The following is a 17,846-nucleotide window of genomic DNA, read 5'->3' on the forward strand; positions in this document are numbered from 1 at the left end:
CTGGTGCTGTGAGGCAGTGGTGCTATCTACTGTGCCACCGTGTACCAAGATACTGTCTGGATTGTGGTGTATTAGCTTTAAGCAGAGATTGGACAAATTTGGATTGTTTTCACTAGAGTGTCAGAGGCTGTGGGACAACTTTATAGAAGTGAGGTCAATAGCCAGAATATTCCCAGGCTGGAAATGTCAAATACAAGGGAGTTTGGAGGGGAGGAGTTTCAAGGAGATGTGCAAGGAACATGTTTTACATATTGGGTGGTAGATGCCTGGATTATGCTGCCAGGGGAGGTTATAGAAGCAGATATGATAGTAATGTTTAAGAGGCATTTAGGCAAACACTTTGGGTTTAGTTTAAAATCTAATATCTTGGTCAGCACTGACGTGGGATGCCAAAGGGCCTGTTCCAGTGCTGCACTGTTCTGTAAGTCATCATTTATTGGTTCATCCTCCATGGTATCAACTACTGTGACTGAGTTGACCTGCCAAACAATCAGCACTCTTCTTTTGTACAGGATGAAAGTTTCTCATTTACAGTGGCATTCTTGCAAAAGGTCCTGATGAGTGCAAGATGAAAAACTTTGACAAAATGTATCTTTTTTTCAGCAAAACTCAATGTATAGGTATACTTCCTTAGTGCTCCTTGGCTTGATGCTCACTTTTGTTTCGTAATGGTTCCTTGAGATGTTTTACTCTGTTAAGGACACTATAGAAATGGAAGTTACTGTTATTGTATTCAGGTTTATAGAAAATCAGAGCAAGTTCATCTTAAAGGTACAAAGAGGATGTTGGAAGAGCTTTCTGAGGTGTAGGTACAGAAGGAGGTCCGTGTGTGGCATTCATGCTAACTTAGACCCTATCTACTCCAAATAAGCTTGTTCTTTTCTGAAAATTCTTTGTAAAATTACTGAGATTAAAATTGGCTCCTTTAAGTTTGACAGGGGACCATTGAAGTTTGAAAGGACTTTTGTGTACATGTTTCATAAAGCACTTTGGGCTCAAAGTGAATGTGAAAGGCGCTATCTAGATGCAAGTCAGCACCATTCCTGGCAAATGCAAGTTACTGAGCAGTGCTCGAGCAAGATGATGAGCCACTTAATCCTCTGCTGCCACCTTGTGTTGACTGCATGAATTGCCCCACTCCATCTGCAGATCTTGAGTCAGAAACTTACCTGCAATCATTCTGAAATACTTCAAAGTACAATGAACTACTGAGGCTCAGTGACTGATTTTTGGTGCAGGCTTTGTGCAGCAATATTCTCAAACAGCAAATAACGTGGCTTTGAGCAAACAGGAGGAAGCCATTCAGCCCCTAACATTCAGCCAGACTTGCAGTTTATTTGACTCTTAACTCTATCTATCCACCTTGGTTGATTCACACAAGTATCTATCAAACTCAATTTTGAAATCACCAATTGACCTTGCACCTCAAGGGCTATTTGTGGGGGAGAAGGTTCCAGATTTTCGCAAGCCCCTGTGTGAGAAAATATTTCCTGACATCACCCTGAATGACATGGCGCAATGTTTAGGATATTGCCTCCTCTTTCTGGGTCTTTTACCCTCCACCAGCCCTGCTGAAGAAAATGATTTCCCTGTTAACTCCTTTAAACAGTTTAAATGCCTCACCCGAACCCTCAGCACTCCCCCAATTCCAGCTAAACCCCAGGCCCATTCCTGTGTGGCCTTCCTCTAAGTGGAGGCATTAGCCCTAGTGGTACCATCAGGGAAAATCACAATGAGGCAGCAAACTCGGAAAGGGATCATGCTGTAAGGTTGAGTGAAATAGGAGTTGATGGGAAGGGTGAGGGCAGTAACAAATTAAAAATACTATACATGAATGCACGAAGCATTAAACATAAAATGGATGAGCTAGAGGCTTTTTTGGAAATTGGCAGATACGATATTGTGGGGATAACTGAGACGTGGCTTCAAGTGGACAGGGCCTGGGAAATGAATATTCAAGGCTACATGTGCTATCGTAAGGACAGACTGATGGGCAGAGGGGGTGGGGTGGCCCTGTTGATAAGGAATGACATTCAGTCCCTTGCATAGGGGGACCTAGAATCAGGCGATGTAGAGTCAGTGTGGATAAAGCTGAGAAATTCTAAGGGTAAAAAGACCCTCTTGGGAGTTATCTACGGGCCCCCAAACAGTAGTCTGGATGTCGGATGTAAGATGAATCAGGAGCTGAAATTGGCCTGTCACAAAGATATTACTACAGTTGTTATGGGGTATTTTAACATGCAGGTAGACTGGGAGAATCAGGATGGTATTGGACCTCAAGAAAGAGGCTTTGTGGAGTGCCTCCAAGATGGATTCTAAGAACAGCTGGTGCTGGAGCCGACCAGGGAGAAGGCAATTCTGGATCTGGTATTGTGTAACAAACCAGAATTAGTCAGAGATCTCGAAGTGAAGGAGCCATTGGGAGGTAGTGATCATAATACAATAAGCTTCAATCTGCAATTTGAAAGGGAGAGGGTACAATTACAAGTGACAATATTCCAGTTGAATAAAGGGAACTATAGAGCTGTGAGGGAGGAGCTGGTCAAAGTTCAATGGTGCAATATCTTAGCAGGGATGGCAGTGGAGGAACAATGGCAGGTATTTCTGGGTTTAATGCAGAAGATGCAGGATCAGTTCATTCCAAAAAGGAAGAAAGATCCTAAGAGGAGGCAGGGGTGGCCGTGGCTGATGAGGGAAGTTAAGAAACATATAAAGTCAAAAGAGAAAAGGCATAACATAGCAAAGATAAGTGGGAAAATGGAGGACTGGGAAGCTTTTAAAGAACAACAGAGGATTACTAAGAAGGAAATACATAGAGGAAAAATGAGATACGAAGGTAAACTGGCCAATAATATAATGGAGGATAGTAAAAGCTTTTTTAGGTATGTGACAAGCAAAAAAAATGGTTAGGACTAAAATTGGGCCCTTGAAGACAGAAACAGGGGAATATATTATGGGGAACAAAGAAATGGCAGAAGAATTAAATGGGTACTTCAGATCTGTGTTCACTGGGGAAGACACAAGCAATCTACCTGAGGTAACAGTGGCTGAAGGACCTGAATTGAAGGGAATTTATATTTGCCAGGAATTGGTGTTGGAGAGACCGTTAGGTCTGAAGATTGATAAGTCCCCAGGGCTTGATGGTCTACATCCCAGGGTACTGAAGGAGGTGGCTCGAGAAATCGTGGATGCATTGGTGATTATTTTCCAGAGTTCAGTAGATTCGGGATCAGTTCCTGCAGATTGGAGGGTGGCTAATGTTGAGCTACCCCCTTCAGTACCCTGGGATGTAGACCATCAGGCTCCTGGGACAGAGGCAGCATGGATGTATGGAGGGGAAATCATGCTTGACTAATCTTCTGGAATTCTTTGAGAATGTAACTCTGAAGATGGACGAGGGAGATCCAATAGATGTAGTCTACCTGGACTTTCAGAAAGCTTTTGATAAAGTCCTACATAAGAGGTTAGTGAGCAAAATTAGGGCGCATGGTATTGGGGGAAAAGTACTAACTTGGATTGAAAGTTGGTTGGCTGACAGGAAACAAAGTGATATACGGCTCCATTTCGGAATGGCAGGCGGTGACCAGTGGGGTACAGCAGGGATCAGTGCTGGGACCGCAGCTTTTTACAACATATATTAATGATATAGAAGATGGTATTAGTAATTACATTAGCAAATTTGCTGATGATACAAAGCTGGGTGGCAGGGTGAAATGTGAGGAGGATGTTAGGAGATCACAGGGTGACCTGGACAGGCTAGGTGAATGGACAGATATATGGCAGATGAGTTTAATGTGGCAAGAACAGGAAGGCAGATTACTACCTCAATGGAATCAATTTAGGTAAAGGGGCAGTACAAAGAGATCTGGGTGTTCTTGTACACCAGTCAATGAAGGCAAGCATGCAGGTACAGCAGGTAGTGAAGAAGGCTAATAGCATGCTGGCCTTCATAACAAGAGGGCTTGAGTATAGAAGCAAAGAGGTTCTTCTGCAGCTGTACAGGGCCCTGGTGAGACCATACCTGGAGTACTGTGTGCAGTTCTGGTCTCCAAATTTGAGGAAGGTCATTCTGGCCAATGAGGGAGTGCAGCGTAGGTCACTTCCTGTAATGGTGGGACCATTGTATGTTGAAAGATTGGAGCGACTGGGCTTGTATACCCTTGAGTTTAGAAGACTGAGAGGGGATCTGATTGAGACATATAAGATTATTAAAGGACTGGACACTCTGGCAGCAGGAAACATGTTTCCGCTGATGGGTGAGTGCCGAACCAGAGACACAGCTTAAAAATATGGGATAGACCATTTTAGGACAGAGATGAGGAGAAACTTCTTCACCCAGAGAGTGGTGGCTGTGTGGAATACTCTGCCCCAGAGGGCAGTGGAGGCCCAGTCTCTGGATTCATTTAAGAAAGAGTTGGATAGAGCTCTCAAGGATAGTGGAATCAAGGGTTATGGAGATAAGGCAGGGAGCGGATACTGATTAGGAATGATCAGCCATGATCATATTGAATGGTGGTGAAGGCTCGAAGGGCAGAATGGCCTACTCCTGCACCTATTGTCTATTGTCATCCAAATTCCACCCTTAAACCCCATCCCTCCAACTGTAACAAGGACAGAACCCCCCTGGTGCTCACCTTCCACCCTACCAACCTTCGCATAAACCACGTCATCCGAAGACATTTCCGTCACCTCCAAATGGACCCCACCACCAGGGATATATTTCCCTCCACACCCCTTTCCGCTTTCCGCAAAGACCATTCCCTCTGTGACTACGCCCCCCCCCTCCTCCTTTACAACCCACCCTCCCATCCTGGCACCTTCCCCAGCCACCGCAGGAACTGTAAAACCTGTGCCCACACCTCCTCCCTCACCTCTATCCAAGACCCTAAAGGAGCCTTCCACATCCATCAAAGTTTTACCTGCACATCCACCAATATCATTTATTGTATCCGTTGCTCCCGATGTGGTCTCCTCTACATTGGGGAGACTGGACGCCTCCTAGCAGAGCGCTTTAGGGAACATCTCTGGGACACCCGCACCAATCAACCACACCGCCCTGTGGCCCAACATTTCAACTCTCCCTCCCACTCTGCCGAGGACATGGAGGTCCTGGGCCTCCTTCACCACCGCTCCCTCACCACCCGACTCCTGGAGGAAGATCGCCTCAACTTCCACCTCGGAACACTTCAACCCCAGGGCATCAATGTGGACTTCAACAGCTTCCTCATTTCCCCTTCCCCCACTTCACCCCAGCTCCAACCTTCCAGCTCAGCACCATCCCCATGACCTATCCTACCTGCCTATCTTCCTTTCCACCTATCCACTCCACCCTCCTCTCTGACCTATCATCTCCACACCTCTCTCCCCCCACCCCCATTCACCTATTGTACTCTATGCTACTTTCTCCCACCCCCCACCTCCCTCTCATTTATCTCTCCACCCTTCAGGCACTCTGCCTCTATTCCTGATGAAGGGCTTTTGCCCGAAACGTCGATTTTCCTGCTCCTCGGATGCTGCCTGAACTGCTGTGCTCTTCCAGCACCACTCTAATCTAGACTCTAGTTTCCAGCATCTGCAGTCCTCATTTTTACCTAGTGGTACCATCACTTGGCTGTTAATTCAGAGACTCCGAGAATGCTCTGGGGACTTGGTTTGAATCCACTATGGCAGAATTTGAATTTGATAAAAATTTGAAATCAAGAATCTAAATAATGACCATGAATTGATCATTGGGGGAGGGAACCTATCTGGTTCACTAATGTCCTTCAGGGAAGGAAATCTGCTGTATTTACCTGGTCTGGCTTACATGTGACCCCAGACTCTCAAAATCCAGAAAAGAGGGTGTATCTCAATATCAAAGAGTCTGACCTCTAAAATCCACCTTAAAATGAAATGACTGAGTTGTATGGAGACTTAAATTGACTGGAAAAAGTAAAAAAAAATCCTGACAAAGGCAAAAGGAGACACTGATATTAACCAGGGTCAGAGCCTGATGTGGATTTCAATTCCACCTCATCCTTTTGACCACGACTGGGACTGAACACCCAGTCCAGTACAGAGGAGGGTCAGTGCTGAGGGAGCGCCGCACTGTCAGATTAATGTCAGAGAGTGGGTGCCCTGGGTCTGACCTTCATCCTCCTGCCAGCACCAATTAAAAAAGCAAACCTGATCATCTGCTCATTATCATGTTGCTGATTTTAGGATGTTGCTGTTTGGAAATTGCACATCGCTGAACCCCAACAGTGACTGCCCGCCAAAGTGGACTCCAGTGAGGTGTGAGGGCGCTATGGGCAATTCTGAAACGGCGAATGGTTTGGGGGGAGATGGAGTTTAAGTTAAATTGGTCACAGACTCCCCCTCCACACACACACGCCCCCCCCCCCGCACTCCCCCTCACTCAGTCAGATTATTGGAGGGATCTGGGTGGAAACGAGAGGGCGTAAGAATAAATTAGGAATTCTACTCCCGGGAAGGACAAGGGAAGACATTTAGAAAGAAAATTCTGCAAACCCACCTTTGTTTCTAAGGTAACCAACTCAGCATGGCAACCTGTAGCAGTTACCTGAGAGACGCCCTGTCATTACCATCCAGGCTAATGATTGGACGGTTCTGGAGAGATGTTGAGATGCAATGGAAGGTTTGAGCATGTGCCAGAGTTTGTTTGTTTTTTTTGACAGAGGAGACTGGGAACAACCAGCACATGCCTTGGGCAATGACGTCACGGGGTCAGGTTCAAAAGACAGGAATGGGAAGAGTTCAAGTCCCAGAGTGGCCGGGTTGGGAACGTGTCCAACTACAGGTCGGAGAATCTGTATGGACTCAGCAACCAACCTGGATGTGGGAAATGGTGGGGCAGGGGGCAGCGAGGGGAGAGGAGGGGAGGGGAGGGGTGAAGTAGAAGCGAATTGCTTTACCTGTGTGGTGTCTGTCCAGCCTCTCTGTCCTTCCTCAGACAGTGACACCTCTCCCCCAAACCCAGTCCATTCCATCCCACCAATCCAGCCCAAAAGTCAACACCACAATGTCTACAGAATCATCATAGAAACACAATGTGGCTTCCTGGTCCATACAACAACAACAACACTGCATTCGCAGAGCACACCATCACCCCGGGACATCTCGCAACCTGTCAGCTTGGGTGTTTTTCTTTCATGAATTGCGTGTTAATTTCCACTCATCAAAAACCCACATGCAGCAAAACTGAGCAGGGAGAGCTCTCAGAACCACAGACATTTACAGCCCATTGAGCCTGAATTGATTTGTATCATTGTGTCGTTACCCAGTGCCAATTCTCCCCCAGACCCTTGCACACAATGTGCCTCTTGAATCTCCCAATGCACCAGCCTCCCTCACATTTCCAGGCAGTGCATTCCACACCCTCACCACTCACTGAGGGGGAACCATGAACACCCATATCTGCCTTGCTTCATTTGCAAGCCTCTATATAACTCGTCTGAACTTTGTCAAGTATTGGGCTGTGGTAGTTTTTACATCCTCCTGGGAGTGTGGATGGGATCTCAGTTTAAACCCTTCACCTGTAAACAGCGCTGCAGTTTCTCAGAGAGTCTGTCTGGATTGAGAAACTAATCCCTTGATCCTGTGACACGGACACTGGCTCTCTCTCTGCTGTGTGTGTCCGTGTGTATCTGTGTCTGTGTGTCCATATGTGTGTGTTTGGAAGAAAATCGAGGGTGAGGGTGGTGGCACATTCCCTGCAGTGTAGTGGAGTCAACATTTATCTCATTACCGTCACCGTTAGCCCCCTTCTCCCTGCTCCCACTGTGCTGCGTTAGGGGGAGTTCGCTGTGCACAGGTTGACTTTGTTTCCTACAACACAACTCAGACTGATCTTTCAGTGTAACCTCACTGGCTCAAACATATGGTCTGAGATTTTCTAAGATATGCAGTGACGCTAGAGCAATGCAAATCTCGATTCTTGTGCTGTGGGTGAAAAATAGATGCTGAGTGGACATTGAGGGTGGAGAAGAGTGGGGGAGGGTCTTCTGTCCTGTCGGATGTCACTGCGGAGTGAGGGGGTTGGATACAGAGAGATTGGGGTGGTCTCTGTATTCAGTCTGAAGGAAGGGAGTGCAGTCAGAAACAGCTGAAGTTCACCAGGCCACAGCTGCACCAATAAACAGTTTACTTCAAGTGAAACACTGTAGACAGAGAAGGAATGTCGTAGTTGGGGAGCTTAGGGTCATAGAGATGTGGAAGGAGAAAGCGAGGACTGCAGATGTTGGAAATCCGAGTCGAGAGTGTGGTGCTGGGAAAAACACAGCAGGTCAGGCAGCATCCGAGGAGCAGGAGAATCGACGTTTCAGGCATAATTCCTTCGTCAGGAATACTGGCTTATGCAATGCCGTCAGCAATGGAGCTGTGAACGTGGGGAACGTGGCACTGGCTGATCATGTAGCCTGAGACATGTGTATTACGGGACTTAGAGTCACAGAGATGTACAGCATGGGAACAGACCCTTCGGTCCGACCCGTCCATGCCGTCCAAATATTCCAACCCCATCTAGTCCCACCTGCCAGCACCTGGCCCATATCCCTCCAAACCCTTCCTATTCAAATACCCATCCAAATGCCTCTTAAATGTTGTAATTGTACCAGCCTTTACCACATCCTCTGGCAGCTCATTCCATACATGTACCACTCTTTGAGTGAAAATGTTGTCCCGTAGGTCTCTTTTATATCTTCCCCCTCTCACTGTAACCTCTGCCCTCTAGTTCTGAACTCCCGGACCCCAGAAAAAGACTTTGTCTATTTATCCTATTCATGCCCCTCCTAATTTTGTAAACCTCTATATGGTCACCCCTCAGCCTCTGACGCTGCAGGGAAAACAGCCCCAGCCTGTTCAGCCTCTCCCTATAGCTCAAATCTTCCAACCCTGGCAACATCCTTGTAAATCGTTTCTGAACTCTTTCAAGTTTCACAACATCTTTCCGATAGGAAGGAGACCAGAATTGCACGCAATATTCCAACAGTGGCCTAACCAATGTCCTGTATAGCTGCAACATGACCTCCCAACTCCTGTACTCAATACTCTGACCAAAAAAGGAAAGCATACCTTCTTCACTATCCTATCTACCTGCGACTCCACTTTCAAGGAGCTATGAACCTGCCGTCAAAGGTCTCCTTGTTCAGCAACACTCCCTAGGACCTTACCGTTAAGTGTATAATTCCTGCTAAGATTTGCTTTCCCAAAATGCAGCACCTCACGTTTATCAGGTGATTGTCACTGTTATTGTAAATGTCCTACATAGGACTGTTGGAGGTTACAGAGATGATAAAGGGTGAACAGGGTAGTGTTTGAGTACAGGAACATGAAAAGGCTAATCAGTCACTGAGTCATGGAGATGAAGAGTACAGAAACAGACCCTTCGGTCCAACGCATCCATGCCAACCAGATATCCTAAATAAATTAGCCAGCATTTGGCCCATATTCCTCTAAACCATTTCTATTCATCTACGTATCCACAAGTCTACTAGATGTTGTAATGGTACCAGCCTTCACCACTTCCTCTGGCGAGTCATTCCATACGCGCACCACCCTCTGCATAAAGCCCCTGACCCTAATTTATAATTCTATTGGATTGTGGTTAATGAGTGCTTGAACTCATTAACTTCCTCATCCTTAAGACCCTCACACAACAAACATATACCTCCTTTTAAGGTGTTTACATCCTCCCACTTACCCCCTTCCCGACCATGCCTCTTTGGGGGAAGAGAGTTTCAGATTTCCACTCCATAAAGAAGTACATTTGGACCTCGTCCCTGAATGGCCTGAAATTCTGGTGTGATGTGACAGACCTGGACGTATATATTTTCATTTCCACCCTTGCCTGGATTTATGAAGTTAGTTTCCTCAGGCCTGTGGGTTGAATCTGTAGCCAGGATTCTGGATCACCACCCATTTCCATGGTTTCTGCTCATCTGCTAGGACCTGTGTGAAAGAGAGGTCTGGAATGGACATGACTCTTGATGAAGCATTGGGAGAAGCTGACCATAAGCTCCTCGGAGCAGGTTACCTCAAGAAACTCAACATTGTGAAGACCTCTGACAGATTTAATATAGAGAAGCATTTACAGGGTAGGGGGAGGAAGAGAATAGAGGGGTGGCTGATAACGAGAGAAACATAGGAACATAGAAAATAGGGGCGGGGAAGCCCATTCGGCCCTTCGAGCCTCCTCCACCACTCACCATGATCATGGCTGATCATCCTCCTCAGTCCCCTATTTCCACATTCTCCCACATACCCTTTGATCCCTTTAGCTCAAAGAATTAAACCCCATTCCTTCTTGAAAATGTTCAAGGTTTTGGACCCCCTTTTTAAACTGTACATTTTTTTTTGTTCTTAATCTTCAAATTATTTAAAATGGTGGCAGATCATGATGACACTATATTTTACTGTCCTTCTCACTCATGATAATAAAATCATTCACTCATTCATTCATCCACTTTCTGGAGGAATTCTACAATCTCACAACTCTCTGGATGAAGACATTTTTCCTCATCTCAGTCTGAAATGGCCTACATGGGATTATTAGCTCCAGTTCCCTGGTTCTGGACTCCTTGGTCATTGGGAACTTTCCTCCTGTATTTACTCTGTACAAGTCATTTTGCTGTAACGCGCGTTTTCTTAATGCAAATTTGCCAATTGGGGACACTATTTCTAAAGTGCGAACTGTTAAAACATGTATTGGATGTGATGTGATTACATCGCCAACACGTTAAGCGCTGTTTCTAAAGAACGACTTTTCCATAATGCACAAGAATGCAACCATCGCTTTATACAAGAACTACCTGGATTGTCCTGTTGGAACTTTATCAGTTTTTATGAAATCATCCCACATTCCAATGTCTCTCACTTCTGAAGAAAGATCACTGGACTCAAAATGTTAACTCCGTTTCGCTTTCCACAGATGTCTGAGTATCTCTCTGTGTTTGCTGCACACATAGAGATGCACATAGTCTGTGCTCACACCAGGGAGGATACCTGATATTGCAGATGTGTGCTGGACTGGAGAGTTTGTTCTAAAGGAACATTGATTGGTCAGGGCTGGTTCTTTTTAATCTTGGAGACCGAGGAGAAATGTAATTCAGGTGATAAAGTGATGAGGGGTCTCAATAGAGTGGATATCGCAGGACTACAGAGCTTAGATTTGAACATTTGGTTGTAAGGTCACTTAGCCCTGTCTGTCACTTGCTCTTATGCTTTAAGGCAAACAAGTAGTCATGTTTGGTAGCTTCACCAGGTTGACACCTTATGTTCTGGTGTTGCTGGTGCAGCTGCTAGCATGCTCTCCTCTGCTCTCCATTGAACCAGGATTGATCCCCTGGATTGATGGTAATGGTTGAGTTGGGGAAATGCCAAGCCATGAGGTTATATGAGGTGGAGTACAATTCTGCTGCTGTGGATGGCTCAAAGTGCCTCATGGATACCCAGTTTTGAGTGTTGGATCTGTGTGAAGTCCGTCCCATTTAGCATAGGATGTACTCTGAGTGAGGGATTCCAATGCCCACCACCAAGAGTGGCTCAGCAGCAGTATTACTGATCGAGCTGGTCGGGTCCTATAGGACACAGCTGCTAGACTGGGTCTGCAGCAGGTGGTGAGGGAACCAACAAGAGGGAAAAGCAGTCTCAACATCATCTTCATCAATCTGCCAGCTGCAGATATGTCTCTCCATGACAGTCTCGGAACAGTGACCACTGCACAGTCCTTGTTGAGACAAAGTCCCACCTTCACACTGAGCATATTGTGTTGAGTGACACAAATTGGTAAGGATGAGGTTGAGACTGCTTTTCCCTCTTGTTGGTTCCCTCACCACCTGCTGCAGACCCAGTCTCCTTCAGACCTGACCAGCTCGATCTGTAGTACTGCGGGTGAGCCGCTCTCGGTGATGGACTTTGGAATCCCTCACTCAGAGTACGTTCTGTGCTTCCTGTAAGTGGTGTTCAACATGGAGGAGGATCCAATTGATCAGCTGAGGGAGGATGGTACATGGTAGTCAGCAGGAGGTTTCCTTGCCCATGCTTAACCTGAAGCCATGAGACCTCGTGGGGTCCAGAGTCAATATTGAGGACACCCAGAGCAACTCCCTCCTGACTGTATCCCACTGTGCCACCCCCTCTGCTGTCCCTTGGTGGGACAGGACATATCCAGGGATGGTGACAGTTGTCTGTGAGGTATGATTCCATGAACATGACTATAACGGGCTGTTGATTGACTAGTCTGTGACACACCTCTCCCAATTTTGGCACTAACTCCAGATGTTAGCGAGGAGGAGTTTGAAGGGTTGACAGGGCTGGTTCTGCCATTGTCTTTTCTGGTAACACATCTGTGTGCTTTCATTTCTGCTTTGAGACTTTGTAGTGATTAAGTGGCCTGCCAGGCCATTTCAGAGGGCAGTTGAGAGTTGGCCTGTACGCCTGGAGTCACGTGTAGGCCAGACCAGATGACTACGGCAGATTTCCTGCCCTGAAGGACATTAGTGAACTAGTTGGGTTTTTTTCTGACAATTGACAATGGTTTCATGGTCTTCAGTAGATTCTTGTTTTGTTGCAGATATAATGATGCAGTTTTTTTAAAAAATTACATTTATCCTGTGGCAGGATTCGAACCTAGCTCCCCCAGAACGTTGCTTGGGTCTCTGAATTAATAGTCTAGCGATACAACCGCTTGACCATGACTTCTCCACATCCCCCGTGTGTGACTGTGTATTCCATGTGTCCATATGTGTCTCTGTATACCTGTGTGTGTGTTCATGTGTCTGTCTGTATGTGTGTTTCATGACTGTATATGTGTCTGTGTGTGTGTTCCATGTGCCAGTGTGTATTGCCAGTTATGTTTGCATGTCTGTGTTCCATGACTCTGTGTGTTCCATGTGTGTCTGTTTGTATCTGTGTTCCATGACTGTCTCTGCATGTGTGTGAAGCATGTGTCTGTTTGTATGTGTTTGTGTTCCATGACTCTGTTTCTTTGTGTCTGTATGTATATCTGACTGTGTGTGTGCGTGTATATATGTCTGTGCGTTTATGTATGTATTTGTGTGTGTGTATGTATGTGTCTACCTGTGTATATGTGTGTATCTGTTTGTATATATGTATCTGTGTATGTGTGTATCTGTGTGTATGTATGATTTGGAAATGGCGGTGTTGATGAAGGAGCGTCGCTCCCAAAGCTAGTGTGCTTCCAATTAAACCTGTTGGACTATAACCTGGTGTTGTGCGATTTTTAACTGTGTACATGTACATGTGTGTGTGTCTGATGTATGTATGTGTGTGTGTCTGATGTATGTATGTGTGTGTCGTGTGTGTGTCTGATGTATGTGTGTGTCGTGTGTGTGTCTGATGTGTGTGTGTGTATGTGATGTATGTGTGTGTCTGTATCTGTATGTATGTGTCTGTATGTGTGTGTCTGTATCTGTATGTATGTGTCTGTGTCTGTATGTGTGTGTGTGTCTGTCTGTATATGTATGTGTGTGTATGCAGGTGTGTGTGTGCATGTATGTGTCTGCATGTAGGTGTGTGTGTGTAGGTGTGTGTGTGTGTGTGTCTGCTGTGTCTGTGTGTATGTATGTCTGTGTGTATGTGTAGGTGTGTGTGTGTCTGTGTATGTTGTATGTGTGTGTGTCTGTGTGTGTTGTGCGTGTGTGTTGTGTGTGTAGTGAGTGTGTGTAATGTGTATGGTGTATGTGTGTGTCTGTGTATGTGTGTGTCTGTCTGTGTATGTGTGTGTGTGTAATGTGTATGTTGTATGTGTGTGTGTGTGTGTGTAAAATGTGTGTGGTGTATGTTGTGTGTGTTGAAAAGCACGAATGAATGTCATCCCACGGACAGAAAGTTGTTGAACCAGCAGAGAGGGAGGGAAACTCAGGACAGCGGAGAGATGGAGAACCCGGAGGAGGAAGCACAAGGCGCTGATGTCAGAGTCCCATTCGAATACACAGCTGGGAGTGGGGGTCAAAGTCACTGACCCAGCTGGGGAGGGGTCCCAATGCCGGTGCACTGAGCGGCAGAGGCAGATTGGCAGGGTGGACCAGAGAGAGAGAGAGAGAGTCCAGCCCCTGTCAATGACGCACCGAGTTCTCAGACTGACACAGAGAGTGGGGCTCACTCACTCTCTCACTCACTCCATCTCCTCGCTCGGGCTCCGGGAGGCTGACAGCAGGGAGCAGGGACGTGTATGTTGGGGAGAGGGAGAGGGAGAATCGACCCTGGCAGCTGGTGGTCTCCCGGGTTGAGAGAAACTCTTTATTTTTAAATAAAAATAAACCCTCCAAGTCCTGAGCCTCCCTTGAAGCGATGGAGCTGATTTGCAGGAAGTGCTGGAGCTTCTTCAGGGCAGGTCGTGGCCCACGCTGAGTTTTGAGAGAGAGAGAGAGAGAAAAACACACAGAGGAAAAGATCCCAGCTGGTCTGGAGAGGAAGAAGGGGAAGAGCAGCAGCGATGAGCCTTCCCGGGAGCTGCGGGCTCCTTCCTGGGGGAGACCGAGCTCCCAAACTGGGCAGCAGCTACGGATCGCCCCGTTCTGTCAACCGGCCCATTGACATCGTCCACAAGAGAAGACGGTAACGTGTTCCCGGGCTGTTCCCTTTGTCGGGGTTGGGAGGGCACAAGGGGGTGTTTGTTTTGAGGTTATTGCCAGTGGTCAGCGGAGTGGAACGTGGATTTCTGTACAGAAGTTGCTGGAGACACTCAGCAGGTCTGGCAGCACCTTGCTTATTTATTTTGGATTTATGTGGCTTCCCAGTCGGTGAAACTTTTATAAAAGTGTGTTCCCTGTTCGAAACGCAACAGCCAAATTGCCCACACACGATAAATACCCGGGTTACCTTAGTGTCTGTCATAGGCTGGGGCTGTTTTCCCCTGGAGCGTTGGAGACTGGCGAGGGGTCTGAGGGGTGACCTTATCGAGGTTCATAATACCTTAAGGGGCATGGATAGGGTCAATAGCCAAAGTCTTTTCCTTAGGGTAGGGGGAATCCAAAACTAGGGGGAATAGGTTAAAGATGAGAGGGGAAAGATATAAAAGGGGCAACTTTTTCCACATAGAGGGTGGTACGTGTATGGAATGAGCTGTCAGAGGAAGTGGTGGAGGCTGGTACAATTACAGTATTTAAAAGGCATCTGGATGGGTATATAAATAGGAAGGGTTTGGAGGGAAATGGGCCAAGTGCTGGCAAATGGGACTCGATTAATTTAGGATATCTGGTTGTCATGGACAAGTTGGACCGAAGGGTCTGTTTCCGTGCTGTACATCTCTAAGACTTATGATTTTCTATCAGAATCTATTATAAAGGATGTAAAAGCAAAATATTTTAAAGTAGATGATACGGTCAAGCAGGGTAAGTGTGGCTTCATGAAGGGGAAATCATACCTGACAAATTCCTGGAATTCTTTTGGGGGTAACAAACAAGGGGAAGTGTTGGATGCATTGTTTTTGGATTTTCAAAAGGCACTTGATAAGGTATCACACATTAGTCGACTTAATATGATAAAAGCCCATTGTGTTGGAAGGTGTACGTTTGCACAGATAGAGGATTGGATAGTTAACAGAATTAAAAATCTCACAACACCAGCGCTCCCAAAGCTACTGCTTCCAAATAAACCTGTTGGACTAGAACCTAGTGTTGTGCAATTTTTAAACTTTGTCCACCCCAGTCCAACACCGGCTCCTCCACATCACAGTTAACAGAATCAGAGAGTCGTGATGGGGGGGGCGGCATTTCAGGATGGCAGCCTGTAGCTAGTGCTGCTCTGAAAGCTTCTGATTTTAAATAAACCTATTGGACTAAAACCTGGTTTTGTGTGACTTTTGACAAAAATAGATGGGAAGTCAAGTGGCGAGGATGACATAAAACGTCTACAGAGGGATACACGCAGGTTCGGTGAGTGGGCAAAAAGTTGGCAGATAGAATATAATGTGGAAGAATGTGATGTCATGCACCTTGGCAGGAAGGTGTGAGGAGCTGAATCTGATTTAAATGTAAATGAGTCGCAGAAAACTGCAACACAGAGAGTTAGGGGAATCCTTATAAATAAGTCACACAGGCCTAGTGTCCAAGTTCAGTGGGTAATAGGGAATACAAATGGAATGTTAGCCTTTATCACAATGGGGGTGGAATATAAAAAAGGGAATTTTGCTAAAACTAAACTGGACCTGAGTTAGACAATTGCTGGAAAGCTGTGAACAGATTTGGTCCTACTTCAGGAAGGGTTTACTCACATTGGAGGCAATCCAGAGAAGGTTGACTCAGTCAATCCTGGATTTGGAGGGATTGTCTTATGAGGAGAGGTTGAGTAGGTTGGGCCTGTACTCATTGGAGTTTAGGAGAATGAGAAGTGACTTTACTGGAAAATTCTTAGAGGACTTGACAGGGGAGATGCAGAAAGGTTATGGAAGATGACCAGAGGGTATAATCTCAGAATAAGGGGTTACCCATTTAGGACAGAGATGAGGAGGAATTTCTTCTCTCTTGAGGGGAGTGAATCTATAGAATTCTTTACCACAGAGGGTTGTCAAGGCTTGGTCATTAAGTACATTCAGAGCTGAGAGTTTTCTTTTAATCAATAAAGGGAATCAATGGTTACAGAGAAAAAAACAGGAACGTGAAATAGAGGATTATCAGATTAGCCATGATCTCATTGAATGTTGAAGCAGACTAGATGGGCAGAATGGCCTACCTCCGCTCCTACATCTTTATAGTCTTATTCCACAGGCAGCCATGTGATAATGAGATGACAATCTTTCTATGATGTTGTTGCAGGGTAAATATTGATACCAGGACAGTAGCAGATTTCCCAGCTCACCTCGAAATACTGGCCAGTTGGGATCTTTCTGACCCACCCAATGTGGGATGTTGGTCTAATGTCTCACAGAGATTCGGGTTTGGGATGGAAGTGGTGAAAAAGACATTGGGGTCAGGGGTGATGAAAGGAGGGTGCTTGAACAGAGGGGAAGTGAGGTACATGATGCTGGGGTGAGTTGGTGTTATGTGACTGGAGTCCTGATTCTTTCCCTCATTCAGAGATGAGTTCTAGTTTCTATTAATGTACTATTCCCTTTTGCATCGGTTGTTGATTGGTTATAGCTTTGTGAAGTCCACTGTACGTATAACTGCTGTTGTAACTTTCCAACTGGTCTGCCCTTCCCTTCCCATTTTTCCCTCCTCTGCCCTTCCTCCCCCCTCAGCCACTTTTTCCCCGCCCCTCCTTGTCTTTCTTCTTCTCCTCTGTCCTTCTTTCCTCTTCCATCGTCTCTCCTCTCATCTTCTGTCCCCTTTCTGTCAGTTACCAGCTCCATTCATGACTTCCAAGACCCCTCTATGTAAAACCAAAATTTCCTGGTTTATGTCTGAAAGACCTTGCAATTAGCCTCAAATGGTTTTAGTCCAATAGGTTTATTTAAAATCAGAAGCTTTCAGAGCAGCACTAGCTACAGGCTGCCATCCTCAAATCTTCCATTTTATAAACTAATCTAACTTACAAGTTTTGTAGTCAAACTTAAGGGTCTCTTGTGGTGCGGTGGTAAATGCCCCTGCCTCTGGGTCAGGAGGCATCGGTTCAACACCTGAATTGGGTGGACATTGGAAGACATTTCCATTAGCAGGAGAGACTAGGATCCAAGGGTAAAAAGACCCTTTTGAACAGAGATAAGATGAAACTCTTCAGCCAGAGAGTTTATTGAATCTATTGAATTCATTGCCACAGAAGGCTGTGGAGACCAAGTCATTGAGAATATTTAAAACAGAGATAGATAGATCCTTGATTGTCAAGGGGAGCCAAGGTTACAAGGAGCAAGTGGGAGAGTGTGGTTGAGAAACTTCTCAGCTATGATT

General features: G+C 46.0%; 1 protein-coding gene across 8 annotated transcripts in view; it reads left to right on the forward strand.

The window, feature by feature from the left end:
* Positions 1-17,846, forward strand: part of LOC132828788 (cAMP-specific 3',5'-cyclic phosphodiesterase 4C-like) — a 331,268-nt gene that overhangs the window by 232,100 nt on the left and 81,322 nt on the right. The window contains exon 1 of one of the 8 annotated variants that reach the window (XM_060845882.1): positions 13,910-14,577. The exons of the other annotated variants lie outside the window; for them this stretch is intronic. Coding sequence (XP_060701865.1) covers positions 14,456-14,577 — 122 coding nt within the window. The 5' untranslated portion in view covers positions 13,910-14,455. Of the gene's footprint in view, positions 1-13,909; positions 14,578-17,846 lie in introns of those variants that run through there. 8 annotated transcript variants of the gene reach the window in all.

The sequence above is a fragment of the Hemiscyllium ocellatum genome, chromosome 28 (assembly GCF_020745735.1).
Source record: "Hemiscyllium ocellatum isolate sHemOce1 chromosome 28, sHemOce1.pat.X.cur, whole genome shotgun sequence".
Lineage (NCBI taxonomy): Eukaryota > Metazoa > Chordata > Chondrichthyes > Orectolobiformes > Hemiscylliidae > Hemiscyllium > Hemiscyllium ocellatum.